The 14,278-nt window shown below is 37.5% G+C and overlaps 1 protein-coding gene across 1 annotated transcript in view; it reads left to right on the top strand.

The window, feature by feature from the left end:
* The window catches only part of Adam10 (ADAM metallopeptidase domain 10), a 98,072-nt gene that overhangs the window by 17,957 nt on the left and 65,837 nt on the right, over nucleotides 1–14,278 (top strand). The window contains exon 2 of the mRNA XM_055598088.1: nucleotides 5,451–5,601. Coding sequence (XP_055454063.1) covers nucleotides 5,451–5,601 — 151 coding nt within the window. The remainder of the gene's footprint in view (nucleotides 1–5,450; nucleotides 5,602–14,278) is intronic.

A 14,278-nucleotide genomic window follows, 5' to 3' on the forward strand; every position in this document is an offset into this window, starting at 1 on the left:
TTAGCATGACTTTATGAATATGCAATGAACTAAAAGGTATTCTCACTAAAGTTGAGGGGAAAGTAAAAATGCCCTCATTTCTTATATGGTGAATGGTTTGGGGTAATCCTAGTAAGTATAGTAAGTTAAATACATAAGGTTATAAGTAGAGAGAGATTTAAATAGAAACAGAAACAAAGCCAAGAAAGAAAATAAAAAATATTTTCAGAAGTTTTCGTGCATAATCATGGAATTCAAGGGTTTTCTTCAGAGGGCCTCAAGAGACATAAAACCAGTAAGAGACAGATAAATGGATCTGGATGATCTAGGTGTACGAGGAGGCGTTCATTAGAGGAATTGACTTGTGTTTATAGAGAATGAGAAGGCTCATGGTAGCCCATAAAAGAGAGAGAACAGGAGAAAAATGGATATGCACGATTGGTGATTTGGTGATGGTCACTCACGTTGATTGGTTCAGAATGTTTTATGTTCCCCACTCACATCCCTAACTCACACGGCAGTCTCCTAGACACACCCAGAAATAACAGTTTGGCAGTTATTTTATTTTTTAAATTAAATACAAAAATAAAACATTTATCTATGTGTATGAGTACTTGCCTTCATGTATGAATGTGGATCACATGGGTGCCTGGTATCTCTGAAGGTCAGAAGAAGGCATCAGATGCCTTGGAACTGAAGTTACAGATAGTTGTGAACTGCCATGTGGGTGTTGGGAGTCAAATCCCACCCTCTGGAAGAACAGTCAGTGAACCACTGAGCCATCTCTCCTGCCCTTTCTCTAGGTATTTGTTAATCTAGTCAAGAAGACACTAAGATTAGCTATCACAGAGGTTTATTGATCTTAGGTTAGTGTTATTATTGCAGCAGAAAGAAGGATGCACTGTAGTTAAATCAACACTAAAGGAATGTAGTGTCTTCACTGACTTCTGTATGTTCCACCTGTCTCACCTCCTGAGGGTTAGGGTTACAAGTTTATTAGCTATGCTGCACAAAAACAGAGATAAAATCCAAGTAAATTAATGAGCTTATCTGTGTTAAAAAGCAGGTCCTGTTTGAAAACTGGCTTTTATAGACTCCTTCATTGTTTGGTAATTTTTTTTAGCAGTTCTTTTACCTAGAAGCATTGGCTGGTCCCTAGCCTTGTTAATACTCTGTGGATGCTTAAAGTAGTCCTGTAGATATAAAAGGGAAATAGCTGCTGCCTGGAGCCTGGAATATCTTCATGAAGGAAAATTGCAATGCTTCCTTGAATGTGCATATGGATGACTTTGGAAATCTGGTCTGGGCTTACACTGTCTTTCTCTAGTTGTGACAGGTGCCTGAGAAAGTCAGCCTAAGGAAGGAATGGCTTTGTTTGGTGCATGATTTAAGAGGTTCAGGTCTATGGGCTGATGCTGCCATTGTTTCTGGGCCTGTGGTGAGGCAGGGCAGAACGTTCTGATGGAACCAACCGAGTTGCTCATTTCACAGTAGCCAGTAAACAAGGAGGGGTAACAGGAGGTTGCAGGGCCATGGCAAATACACTTTTCAAAGGCATCCATGCCCCTAATGACCAACTTCCTTAGAATAGAGCCTACCTTCCATGGCCCCGTCTCCTTCCTTAGTCTCCTCAGTATTTTACATCTGTCAGTAGCTGAGAACATTGATTAGGTCAGAGCCCTGATGATCTTATGGTATCTGGAGATGCCCATAGATACCATACAGTTATATACCAATCTTCTGGATGTCTCTCAATCCAGTCCAGGCAACATTCAGCATTATTTATCACACTGGGTTATTTAGGGTGCCAGTAGATGATGTGGGGTGCTCCAGAATCTACTCTGTTAACAGTTTCCCAGTGTGTACTCATACTCTAGCCCTTGAAACAATTTAGACAGTAAGGTTTCTTGTGATAGAAAAATGCAAATTCTGATCATGGAAAAGTATGTATTTGCTTAGGATTAAAACATCCACAGAAGCATATTCTAGTCTTAGTGCTAAGAGTTAATAAGTTTATGCTGCTAGAAGCATATATCTTTCTGTGAGTTCAAGGGTAGCCTGATCTATAAAGAGAGTTCTAGGCCAGTCAGTGAGACCCTGTCTTAAAAAAAAGAAAGTTAAAAACAACATCATCAATCATCAACAGCAACAAAAACCCAAAACAAAAAGTAAAAAAAAAAATAAAAATAAAAAAAGTTAATGAATTCAGTGAGTGGTAAATAGTAGGTTTTCCGGTTTTTCATTTAGCTGTTTATCTTAAATTATCTTAAATGCAGAGTAAGAACTTCAGTGTTCTAAGAAGTTCTTGGTTGAGAGCAGAGAGGAATGTAGGTTTTTGTTTGTTGGTTTTTTTTTTTTTTTTTTTTTTTTTTTTTTTTTTTGTTGAAAATGACCTACTTGTTATGTTCTCACCTGATGCTTTCTCTTGAAGTTGTTTTCCTAAAAATGTTCTCTTCATACCTGGAATTGATTGTTACTTGGTCTTTTATTTTTGTTTATTTCTTGCTTTGTTTTGTTCAAAATGGAAGTATTTAGGAATGATAGATTATTAAGAGATGGGCATATAGTTTATTGGAAGTCATTAGAATGATATTATTGAAATTTCTGAGAATATTTGCTTTTTGAGTTGTCTCTGATTTGTGTTTTTAAAAGTTATGAATAATTTAAAACATTTAAGATGGGCATGGTGGCATACTCCTGTAACCCCAGCACTTGGGGAGCCAGAGGCATTCGGATCTTTATGAGTTTGAGGCCAACCTGGTCTACAAAGAGAGTCCAGGGCAGCCTACACAGAGAAACCCTGTCTTGAAAAACCAAACCAACCAACCAACCAACCAACCAACCAACCCAAACCAAACAAAACAAAACACCCCTCAAATAAAAAACAAATTTAAATTTTGTTTATTTTTATGTGTATGGGAGTTTTACCTGCGTGTATGTCCATATTCCATGTGCATGTCTGGTGCTGTTGGAGGACAAAAGAATGTATCAGATCTCCAGGAGCTGGGGTTATAGACTTAGCTGCCATGTGGGTGCTGGGAACATATATATACACTACACATATGTACATATTATATACATATTACGTAAATATGTATACAATGTAAATATTATCTGCACAGTAGTTGTTGGATCAAGAACATTCTGATTTTTTTATTGGGAGGTGTTTGTATCTTTTTCTAAAACATTCAGACTTTTCTGGTAGTTAAGCTACTTGGGATCAGTTAAATACAATTTGTTATTTAAATTTGGTAGAGTGTTTATTTAAGATAGATCTAGAACAGCTGTTTGTCCATGGCTACTTGTACCCCATTACTATGGAGTTACTTATTGGAGGTTTAAATAAACTTTGTGCTTTATATACTTTTAGGACTTGCTTTTCTTGATGATATTAATATGCTTACTAGTCCTGTGTTAGATGTGTTCTGGCTGGCCATGGTGGTACATACCTTTGATTCCAGAACTGAGAAGGTAAATGCAGGCAGATCTCTGTAAGTTCAGGGCTGAACTAGTCTACAAAAGTGAATTCCAGGACAGCCAAGGCTATATAGAGAGACTTTGTTAAACAAACAAACAAACAAACAAACAAAACCCACAAAAAGAAAAAAACCAACCAAGAATTATTCTCCTTTTTGTAGTTCTCATGTTCTATAGTGGGATTTATTCTTTTACATTTAGCTCATTAGTCCTCAAACACTCTTCCTGGCAACTGTTCCACAGATCTTAAATGTTTGGCCTCACTGAGCTCGGCTGTTAGGTTGCCTCTTGGAAGTTATGGGCATTTGGAACAGAGCTCACCTCATTTGTTGCTTTGTCAGTTTTCTCATTATTAGGGTGGTTTGTTATATTCAGTTTGTCTTTTATTTTATCCTTATTAGGACTGGATATTGGCTTAACCATTTGCATATTTTTCTTTGTTCTGGTATCACTTCAGTGTAAATTATGGGTACCTTGCCATTTAACTCCCCAAATACTTCAAAAACTTGTCTTTGAAAATTCAAAACCTTCTGTTATGTAACCACAGTACTGTACTAAAGAAATGTAACAATAAAGTCCTTAATGTCATTAAAGACTGATATTGTTTTGTTCCAAATTATTTTCATACATCTTGAGTCAATTTTTTTCCTTCTTTGATTTTGTTTCTTTTGTGATTTTGCCCTAATGTGATTATGCAAGGTTATATTTAAGTGCACTTGTAATGTTCGGGAGAGATTTTATTCTGGATTATGAAAGAAATTTCAGCTTATTTGAACGGATATCCTACAACCTGTAGTCTTTGCCTATATGAGAATTAAGCTAGAAGTCAGTAACAGAAATAGATCCCAGGATGTGCTCAGTGGTAGAGTGCTTGCTTAGCATATATGAGGCTCTGGGCTTGATCCCAAGCACCATAAAAGCAACAAATTAAATAATCAAAATATAGTTGAAAAATACTCAATATTTATAAACTAGATATTATTAGTATTAGTGTTTAAACTAGCATATGGATCAAAGAATAAGTTAGAAAGAATGAAGAAGAGTGAAAATAGAAATAGACTATAACAGAATTTGTGAGTTAATTCTGAGGCAATACTGAGAGAACACTTAACATGTACTGGATGCCTAGAAAGTTCATCCAGGACTAGTTTTTTTTTTTTTTTTGTTTGTTTTTTTAAATCTATTTGTTGTTGTTTGAGACAGGGTCTCTTCACTATGTTGCTTTAGCTGTCCTGGTACTTGTTTTGTAGACCAGGTTGGTTTCTAACAATGAAATTGTAGTTAAGATGTTTCCACAGAACATTATTAGGCCAAGATGATTTCATTGTTTAATTTTGATCAAACTTGAAAAGGAAAATGATACTTATTTTCTTTTGATTTATCTAGAAAATTGAAGACATACTATTTTTTACTCATCTTTTACTCTGAAACTCTTAATAGATACTGAGTGGAATGGATGACAAAATTGGCTTCTATAGTGATAATTTTTATCAGCAAAAATGTGATTAATATAAATTTGTTCAACCTGATAAAGCATATCTAAGATAGGCCTACTGAAATGCAAAAGCTTTTGGTGTGGTTAATGTCATATTTATAATAATTTTTTGTTGTTTTTGTTTTTTGTTTTTTGTTTTGAGACAGTGTTTCTCTGTGTAGCCCTTGCAGTCCTGGACTCACCAGGCTGGCCTCAAATTCAGAGAGATCTGCCTGCCTCTGCCCCCCAAATCCTGGGATTAAAGGTGTGTGCCACATCTGGCTAATGTCACCCTAATAATAAGTTTAAAAGTGTGTGTGTAAAAATAATGTTAGTGGTTTAGATTAATCTATCATAGTAGTTAATATGTTAATATTAATCCATCATAGTAGTTTAAATTAATGAGATAGTTGTTTCATAGATATTTGAAAATAATGGATGAGTTAGGATTAATTAGAACTAGACGGGACCTTCAAACTTGATACTAATTCAGACTGTTACCTGTTTGCTTGTTTTATAGGTCAGTATGGAAATCCTCTAAATAAATACATTAGACATTATGAAGGATTGTCTTATAGTGTGGATTCATTACACCAAAAACACCAGCGTGCCAAACGAGCAGTCTCACATGAGGACCAGTTTTTACTTCTAGATTTCCATGCCCATGGAAGGTGAGTATATTCAATGCTGACAGTGCCTGAAGTCTTTCCCTAATGGAAAGTTTCCCATTTGAAAAATCATCCTCCACTGGAATTTGGTATATATATTAAAAAATGCCATCTTTTAAAAATGGGTTCCCTTTTCATATATTTGAGTCACATGTGAATGTTTTTGAATTGTGAATGTGAGGTCCAAGCTTGGGTGCTTTAAGGATATCCACAGGAGGTTGCAGAAAATGTGAGGAATCAGAGACAGGTAAGACATACTTTAATCACTAGCATTCAAGTGGCTGGGTAGTGAGATGCTGGCAAGTACCACACAGGGGACATACGTATGCATGTACACACACTGACCTGGCACATAGGCCACACAGAAGTAGGGACAGTGGCAGACACACAGGTTGCTAAAAGAGAAGGCATTCACCTTTGATCTAAGGTCATATATCACACAAAAGTGGCAGTTTGCCAGGAATAGTTAAATAACAGATGACATCACTGTCTACTTTTGGGGTTCCTAGATATCTGTGTTAGCCATTTTGTGCCGACTCATAGCCCCTCAGATGTTGGGTGGCAGCTATGTTTCAGCTAACTCATAGCAGATATCCACAACAGCAACAAGTCTTCTAAACATAAGCCAACCCTTATGGCCCCTGTTCTCTACAGTGAATCAGATATGATAACAGAATGATAATGCCTTTTAGAAAGATCTTGTTCTTGTCTTTCCACTTTCTGGATGTTTCATGTTTCTTTTCTGGTATCAACAAAGTAGCTAGTTGTTTTCTATTGAATAGGTCACTTAATCTTTTTATTATTATTTTATTTTTTAAGATAGGGTTTCTCTGTGCCTTGGCTGTCCTGGAAGTGGCTCTGTAGACCAGACTGGCCTCCAACTCACAGTGATCCGCCTCCCTCTGCCTCCTTAAGTGTGGGATTAAAGGCATGTACCACCATGCCTGGCCACTTAATCTTTTATTAGCTCAATTTTATTAGTTCTGTAATAACTACCAATGGACAGATTACCAGCCAAACTGTTTAATTCTGAAATAGAATTGTGAAGAGATACAGAAAGGAGTGCTAGGAGAAAAAGAGAAAATAAATTAATTACTAAATAACTGTTCTACACTTGGTATTTTGTTTGCATTTCCTTAAGAAATATTTGTTTAATATTTAATGTACACGCCCACATATACACAGTGTATATGTGGGCGTGTACATGACGCCTACATATAGTGGTTAGAAGACAACATTGTGGCATCGTTTCTCTTCTTTCACCTTTATGTGGGGTCCAGGCATCAAGCTGTCAGTCTTCCACAGAAATTGCCTTTATCTGTGGAGTCAAAGGCCCTTTATGTGCATTTTATTATTAGTCTTCTTAGCACTGTTGAGTTTGATTCTCCCTGCCCCCAGGGGTAAAACAAAAATGACCAAAAGCAACTGAAGGGAGAAAAGGTTTATTTTAGCTTACAGATCCAGGTCACAGTCCATCAGTGAGGAAGGGCAGGGTAGGGAGGCCTGTTTGCTATTCTATACCTCCTTAACTCCAGCTAAGGAACTCACTTCATAGGAAAGAAGTACAGCTGCAACCATGGAGGATGCTGCTTGCTAGGTGACTTGTAGGCTGGATTAGACTTTTTTAGACAGCTCAGGAACACCTGCCTAGGGGTGCTATCACCTACAGTGAGATGGGTGCTTTCATATCATAAATAATCCAAATAGTTCCCCACAGCCATGCCCACAGGCCAATCTCATTTAGATTTAGCCATTTCCTTAATTGAGGCTCTTCTCTTGAAGTGTTGTTCTCAGTTGTGACAAGTTGACAGAAATAACCAACGTACACTTAGACAAAGGTAACCATGTTTGTAAGCTGAGGAAACATAGCCTCAGGGAAGTTAAGTAACTTAGGCAGACTTGCCTAAAAATAACTTTTAACCAAACTTGGGATGACTAAAAGCTGCATTTTTTTTTCTTTTGTGCTCTTGGTCAAGCATTCTATATTGCTTGCTATAATTACATTTTGAGCTTACTGTAATGCTGTAGCCTTGATTGAAACCCGAGTTACCTAATTCCTAGTAGACGTCTAACCTCCCAACCTGTTATCATTAATATTATTCTGTATATAGCTACAATGTGGCTCTTAGCGAAATGTCACTGTCCCCTCCTTTGTGGTGAGGGTATAGCATCCAGAGAACCTTGTACCTGCTGACAAACACTTTGCTGAGCCCCTAATGTTTTCTTTTTCATGTCAGATTTCTGCTTGCATGCTTTGAAACCTTCCATTCACAAGTTTTTTTAAATTTGCCTCTGAACTTTTTCTGTAAACCAGTCATAGCCTGTTAGTCTAAGCTAGCCTCAAGGTTTTTTTTTTTTTTTTTTCCAGTCACAATGATCTTCTGTTTATCTGAGGTGCATATACAGTTTGTTCTTTGTGACATTTATCTTGCATTTGGATAATCTTTTAATGTGCAGTTCAGTTTCTGCCTCATAGAACTTTTAAGTTCCTCATGGTTTCATTGATACTTGATTTGTGCTCTCTTCCTTTTTATGTATTTCATGCCTATTTTTCTTTTCTTTTTAAAAATTATTTTATGTATATAGTTATTTGGCCTGCTTTTGTGTTTGTGCCTGGGACCCATGGAGGTCACTAGGCATTGAATCCCTGGAACTAGAGTTACAGGCATTTGTGAACTGCTGTGTGGGTGCTGGGAATTGATCTGGGTTCTCTTCAAGAGTAGCCATTGCTCTTAACCACTGAGCTATCTCCTTAGTCCTGCCTGTTTTCTATATATGTATTGTTTTTTTCTTCACAGGTAATAAGCACCTTGTTATTCAGTATTGCTCAGTACATTACATATATGATCTAGACGCTTTGGAAAGATGTTAATACTCTAATCAAAAATTGATTTGTTTCTTTACATTAAAAAAAATTAGGGCCAGCAGTTTACCACACTAAATAAAATTTTATGACTCTCAGTTTTAGGTATTATTAAAATTACCTATTCTTTGTTAACACCATAAAATAATAATGTCATTAGCTTTTCTAACTTTAGTTACCTCTCAAAATTAAACTCACTACTTTGTTCCCAAATATACTTACTATTGTATTCCTTACTATCAGAAGGTGAGGTGTCAGCTGCCTCTGGTTTGGACGCCACATTTTTGTATAGGTAGATTTTTATTACTTAAATTATGAATTTTATATTTGACAAATAAAATCCCTAGTTCTTTTATGTGCATGTGAATAAGAAAGAGGCACTTCATGAGTAACCATGTAGGTGTGCAGTCATTCACAAAATAATTTGGTTGTTGGCTGAGGGGGAGCAGCCTTACCAGGCCACAGAGGAAGATAATGCAGACCTGATAGGCCAGGGTCAGATGGAAGGGGAGGAAGACTTCCCCTATCAGTGGACTGGGGGAGGGGCATGGGAGGAGAAGAGGGAGGTTAGGGTGGAATTGGGAGGGGATGAGGAAGGGGGCTCACAGCTAGGATACAAAGTGAATAAATTATAGTGACTTCATTTAAGCCCAGGATGATAGAAACATAAACATAGAACTAAAAGAAACAGTAAAGTGTTGGAAGTCATTGTGAAGAAGGAAAACTTGCTGTGGTATTTTAGAGATGTGATACTATGGAAACTTACAGAGGGAGGGCTTCCTGTTGAGGTGGTAGTTTGATGATGTTACTTCTTCCTCTGTTTGAAGTAGGAAATACAAAGTGATGAAATTGTCTAAGAAATTATAGATTTCTTACTAGAAATATTCCTCTGTCTTGTAAAAAAATACTAAACACAGATGTGATGGTGCATGACTGTAATCCATCCCCAGTACTTGAGAGGTTCAGGCAGGAGGATCTCATGTTCTAGAACAATGTAGTCTACATAACAAGATCCTGTCTCAAGAAACAAATTGAAATACTAGCTAAGCATACCAATAGGACATGTATCTGTGTGTAGATTATTAATTCGGGGATTAAAGAGTAACTTGCATTTAATTGTTACAAATGATACTTTTTTATTTATTTATTTTGGTTTTTCAAGACAGGGTTTCTTTGTGTAGCCTTGGCTGCCCTGGACTCGCTTTATACAACCAGGCTAGCCTCTATATCTCACAGAGATCCACCTGCCTCTGCCTCCCTGAGTGCTGGGATTAAAGGTGTGTGCCACTGTGCCTGGCTCACAAATGATTTCTTGTATATTTGTGTTTGTTAGTGAGTACACTATAATGAAAACTTTGGGTTACCCTTAACAATAGTCACATCTATAAAATTTGATTGTCATATGCATTGTGGTTAGAATACTTACCTATTTTTCAACCTTTTAAAAATATCAGTAAGAGTTTGTCTTATTCACAAACCAGGGCCCAGTCCCTCAAAACCATCTAAGTCTACTTAAGTCAATTTTTGAATATGTTGAATACAGGAAAATTAGCTCAGAAACATAATGAAAATGCTTGTACAGCATTATAATTAGACAATTATGACTTAAATTTTGAGAAGTTTCCCAGACCCTGTGTGTTCAAGTATTAAAGTCCTCTTTGTATTTCTTTTATAACTAAGCAAGCATATGAATAAACTTTCAACTTTGTTCAATATTAAGGTTTCTTTTTTCAGGCCAAGCATAGGCATAGTAGTGCACTCTTTTAATCCCAGCACTCAGGAGGCAGAGGTAGGTGGGTCTCTGAGTTTGAGGCCAGCCTGGTCTACATAGGGAGTTCAATGACAGCCAGCGATATTTAGAGAGATCCTGTTCTAAAAAAAAACAAACCAAAATAAAACAGTGTGTGTGTGTTTGTGTATGTTTTCAAGCCTAAATCAATCTTTCTTTCTTTCTTTCTTTCTTTCTTTCTTTCTTTCTTTCTTTCTTTCTTTCTTTCTTTCTTTCTTTCTTTCTCTCCCTTCCTTCCTTTCCTCCTTCCTTCCTTCCTTCCTTCCTTCCTTCCTTCCTTCCTTCCTTCCTTCCTTCCTTCCTTCTCTTTCTTTCTTTCTTCCTTTCTTTCTTTCTTCTTTCTTCCCTCCCTCCCTCCCTCCCTCCCTCCCTCCCTCCCTCCCTCCTTCCCTCCTTCCCTCCCTCTCTCCTTTGATTCAGGCTAGTGTGATTCAGGCTAGTTTGAACTGGCTGTGTAGCCAAAGTTGACTTCCAACCTCTGATCCTTTTGCCCCCATGTCCCCATTGTTGGGTTACTGGAGTATAACACCATACCTGGTTTATGCAGTGTTGGTGCTTGAGCCCAGGGCTTTGTGTATGCTAGGCAAACACTCTACCAACTGACTTATATACTCAGTTCACATCTTTGAGGTTTTTTGAGACCGGTCTCACTGCATCTCAGGGTGGCCTAGAACTGATGATATAGACCATGCTGGACTTCAGCTTATGGCAGTTCTCCTTCCTTAGCCTCCAAAGTGTAAGAATTACAGGTGTGAGCTACCCTGCCTGGATTCTAAACCCAAATTTAAGAATTCTACAAAAAAGTATTGCTCTTGAAATAGAGTTAAAAGTTTGTAGAAAGTGTTATTTAAGCCAGTATTACAGTTCTTGAACAAGGTATTTTAAAAGAATATTTCAAATAGGTACTAAGGTAAAATATATCAAAAATAATTTGCTTAGAATAACAGATTTTTTGGATTTCTGAAATGGCTTCATTTAGATTGCTTAATTAATTCTGTATTTATATAAGTTATGGTTTTTCTTTATTTGGTTACTTTGTTTTATTGTGTCCACATGTTTATGTCTTTCCTGTGAATTTGAGGTATAGATCCTGAGTCTTACTTAGGTTTTTATGTGGATAATGGTTATACTGAGGCAAAGAAGGGGGGGGGGAAGAGGGAAGGAAGTAATACAGAAATATTCAGAATATACAGAAAGGGCAGATGTATCATAAGACATAAGGTTTTTAAATAATTTCAGATAATTTGTGTTTCTCAATTCTTGTCTTCATGTAATACCGTATAATGTACCAGGAACTCTTTTCCTATATTCCTTTTAAATGCTAGCCAGTGAGTGACATGTTGCATCCTGCTATAACTATCATACAGCCCTGCCTTAAATATCATGTATCCATGACTTGACTACCGTGCATTTTAGGCTTCTATAATACCAATGTGCTATAATCTCCTGAGGAATTTAGTTGATGTGGTTTGTAAAATACAAGTTTAATCCTTTGTAAAGTCTTGGTTCTGCAGTTCTGTATTCTGTGATGTAGTATCTATAGCTTAGTTTGGATGTGTCTTGGACTCTGTTTCTGCCTAATAAGGCACAATAATGAGTTGGGTAGTAGAAGCCCCCTTCCTTTTAAAGCATTTATTTATGTGTTGTGTTTGTGTGTGTGTATGTGTGTGCACACAAGTGTGTCTGCACATGTATATGAAGGTAAGAGGACAACTCTTACAGAGTTCTTTCCTTTCACTTTTATATTAGTTTTGGAGATCAAACTCAGGTTTTAGTAAGATTTGTGTTTTAAGAACCCTTTCCTGTATATGAATCTTCTCACCATCTCTTTTTAAAATTTATTTTTCTTCATTTACTTACTTATTTGTTCATTTTACGTCCTAGTTGCAACTCCACTCCTTCCCCTCCTTCCAGTCCCACCTTCCCACCCTTTCCCCTCATACCCCACCACTCCTAGTACCAACCAACCTTGGACATCAAGTCGCATCAGGGCTAAGTGCCTCTTCTTCTACTGAAGCAAGACAAGGCAGCCCTGCTAGGGAAACAGGATCCAGAAGCAGGCAACAGAGTCCAAATCAGAGATAGCCTTAGCCAAGTGTTGGGGGACTCATATGAGGACCAAGTAACCCATCAATTTTATATGTGTAGGATCCTAGGACCAGTCCATGCATGTTCTTTGGTTGGTGGTTCAGTCTCTATGAACCCCCATGGACCAGGTTAGCTGGCAATGTAGGTCTTCTTGTGGTATTTTTGACCCCTTCAGCTCCCTCAGTCCTTCTCCTAACTTTCTCAAGACTACCTGAGTTCTACCTAATGTTTGGCTGTGAGTCTCTGCATCTGTTTCCATTATCTGGATGAAGCCTCTCAGGTGAGAGTTATGCTAGATTCCTGTCAGCAAGGATAGTAGAGTATCATTAATAGTGTCAGGGATTGGGTCTCCTATGGGATGGGTGTCAAGTTGGCCATTCCTTTATTTTTATTTTTTTTAAGAAACAAAGTTTGGCCTTGAACTACTTAATCCTCCTGCCTATGCCTCCTACCTGGAACTTACTATGTAGCATGAGCTGGTCTGGAACTCACCTTGTAGTCCAGGTTGCCCTTTAACAAGTGTAATCTTATCTCAGTCTTCTAAGGGCTATACTTCTTTTGTGTTTGTGTGTTTGTTGGTGTACACATTTGTCTATCCATGTTTGTGAGCATCAATATAGAAGTGAGAAGACAGCCTTGGATTTTGTTTTTCAGGTGCAGGCTAAATCTTTTTCAAGGCATGTTACTTGCTGCTTTAGAACTTGTCAAGTAGGTTAAACTGGTTGACCAAGGATCCCAAGGGATTCTCCTGTCTCTTGATTCCAGGGCTGGGATCATAAGCATGCATCATCAGGCCCAGCCTTTTCTTGTTATATAGATTCTGGGGGTCGAACTCAAGATTTGATTGTGCAAACCTAATGGGCCAGTGTAGGAGGAACTATCTCTATTAATTCTGTGGTGATTCAGGGACCCAGTTACTTTTGATTTGGATAATTTTCCTTACTGTATGGTGTAAAAAAAAAAAAAAAAAAAAAAAAAAAAAAAAAAAAAAAGTATTTAGCTTGTCCCTGGTAAAGGGGTTCTATGTATATATTTTATTGACCCTGAACTGTTTTTTTGTTTGTTTGTTTTATAATTTCACAGAGAACTTACTCTTACTTGTTTGAGTAGCTCTTCTATTTTCTTTATCTTGAAGGCCCTTGGTGGTTGATGGAATGAATGTGGTGAAGGTGGGGTACCTTTGGCATGCCTTTGCCAGGGTGTGCTGCTAAAAACTATGCACACAATAGTGTAAGGGGTTTATTGGGGAGAGCAAAAGGCTGTCTAGGAGGGGGACCAGAGAGAGAGAGAGAGAGAAAGAGACAGACAGACAGACAGAGACAGAGACACAGAGACAGATACACAGAGAGAGACAGAAAATAAATAAGACAGAACGAGGGATAAAGAGTGTGAGTGAGACAGACGGAGAGGGAATGGGAGAGAGAGAGAGATCTGGGGTGGCCTGAGCCTTTTATGAGCTGCACCTGTCAGTTCCTGGAGGCGGTGGGTGATGACATAAGCTGCTGGCAGGTCCCTGAGAGCAGACTGGTGGAAATGCCTGATTGCTAACATTGGTTATTATGCCCAGATTGACACTGAATGACATTCCAACATTTAATATTAATGACATTCTTTGATATGCTTCTTTTAGGTTCCCACCATTGGTTTTGCTTTTTCAGTCAGTCCTTTGATTTTGGTTTTTACCAGAAGGCCTACATTCAGCCATTTGGGCTTCTTCATACATCCTAAGCAGGGGAGCTATAACTTGGTATGATGAGGTCATTGGCTGGCTAGTTAAAGGCTGATTCAGATTTAGACTTTGTTTTATTTGTGTGATATTTATGTTACTCTTCTCTTTGACTTGTGAAACTATTAAACTTACATTTTTTTGTTTAATTTGTGGTTGTTTTTATCTTTTTTTTTTTTTTTTTTTTTTTTTTTTTTTTTTTTTTTTTTTTTTT

Source organism: Psammomys obesus, unplaced genomic scaffold (genome assembly GCF_907164565.1).
Source record: "Psammomys obesus unplaced genomic scaffold, mPsaObe1.curated_primary_1811, whole genome shotgun sequence".
Classification (NCBI taxonomy): Eukaryota; Metazoa; Chordata; class Mammalia; order Rodentia; family Muridae; genus Psammomys; species Psammomys obesus.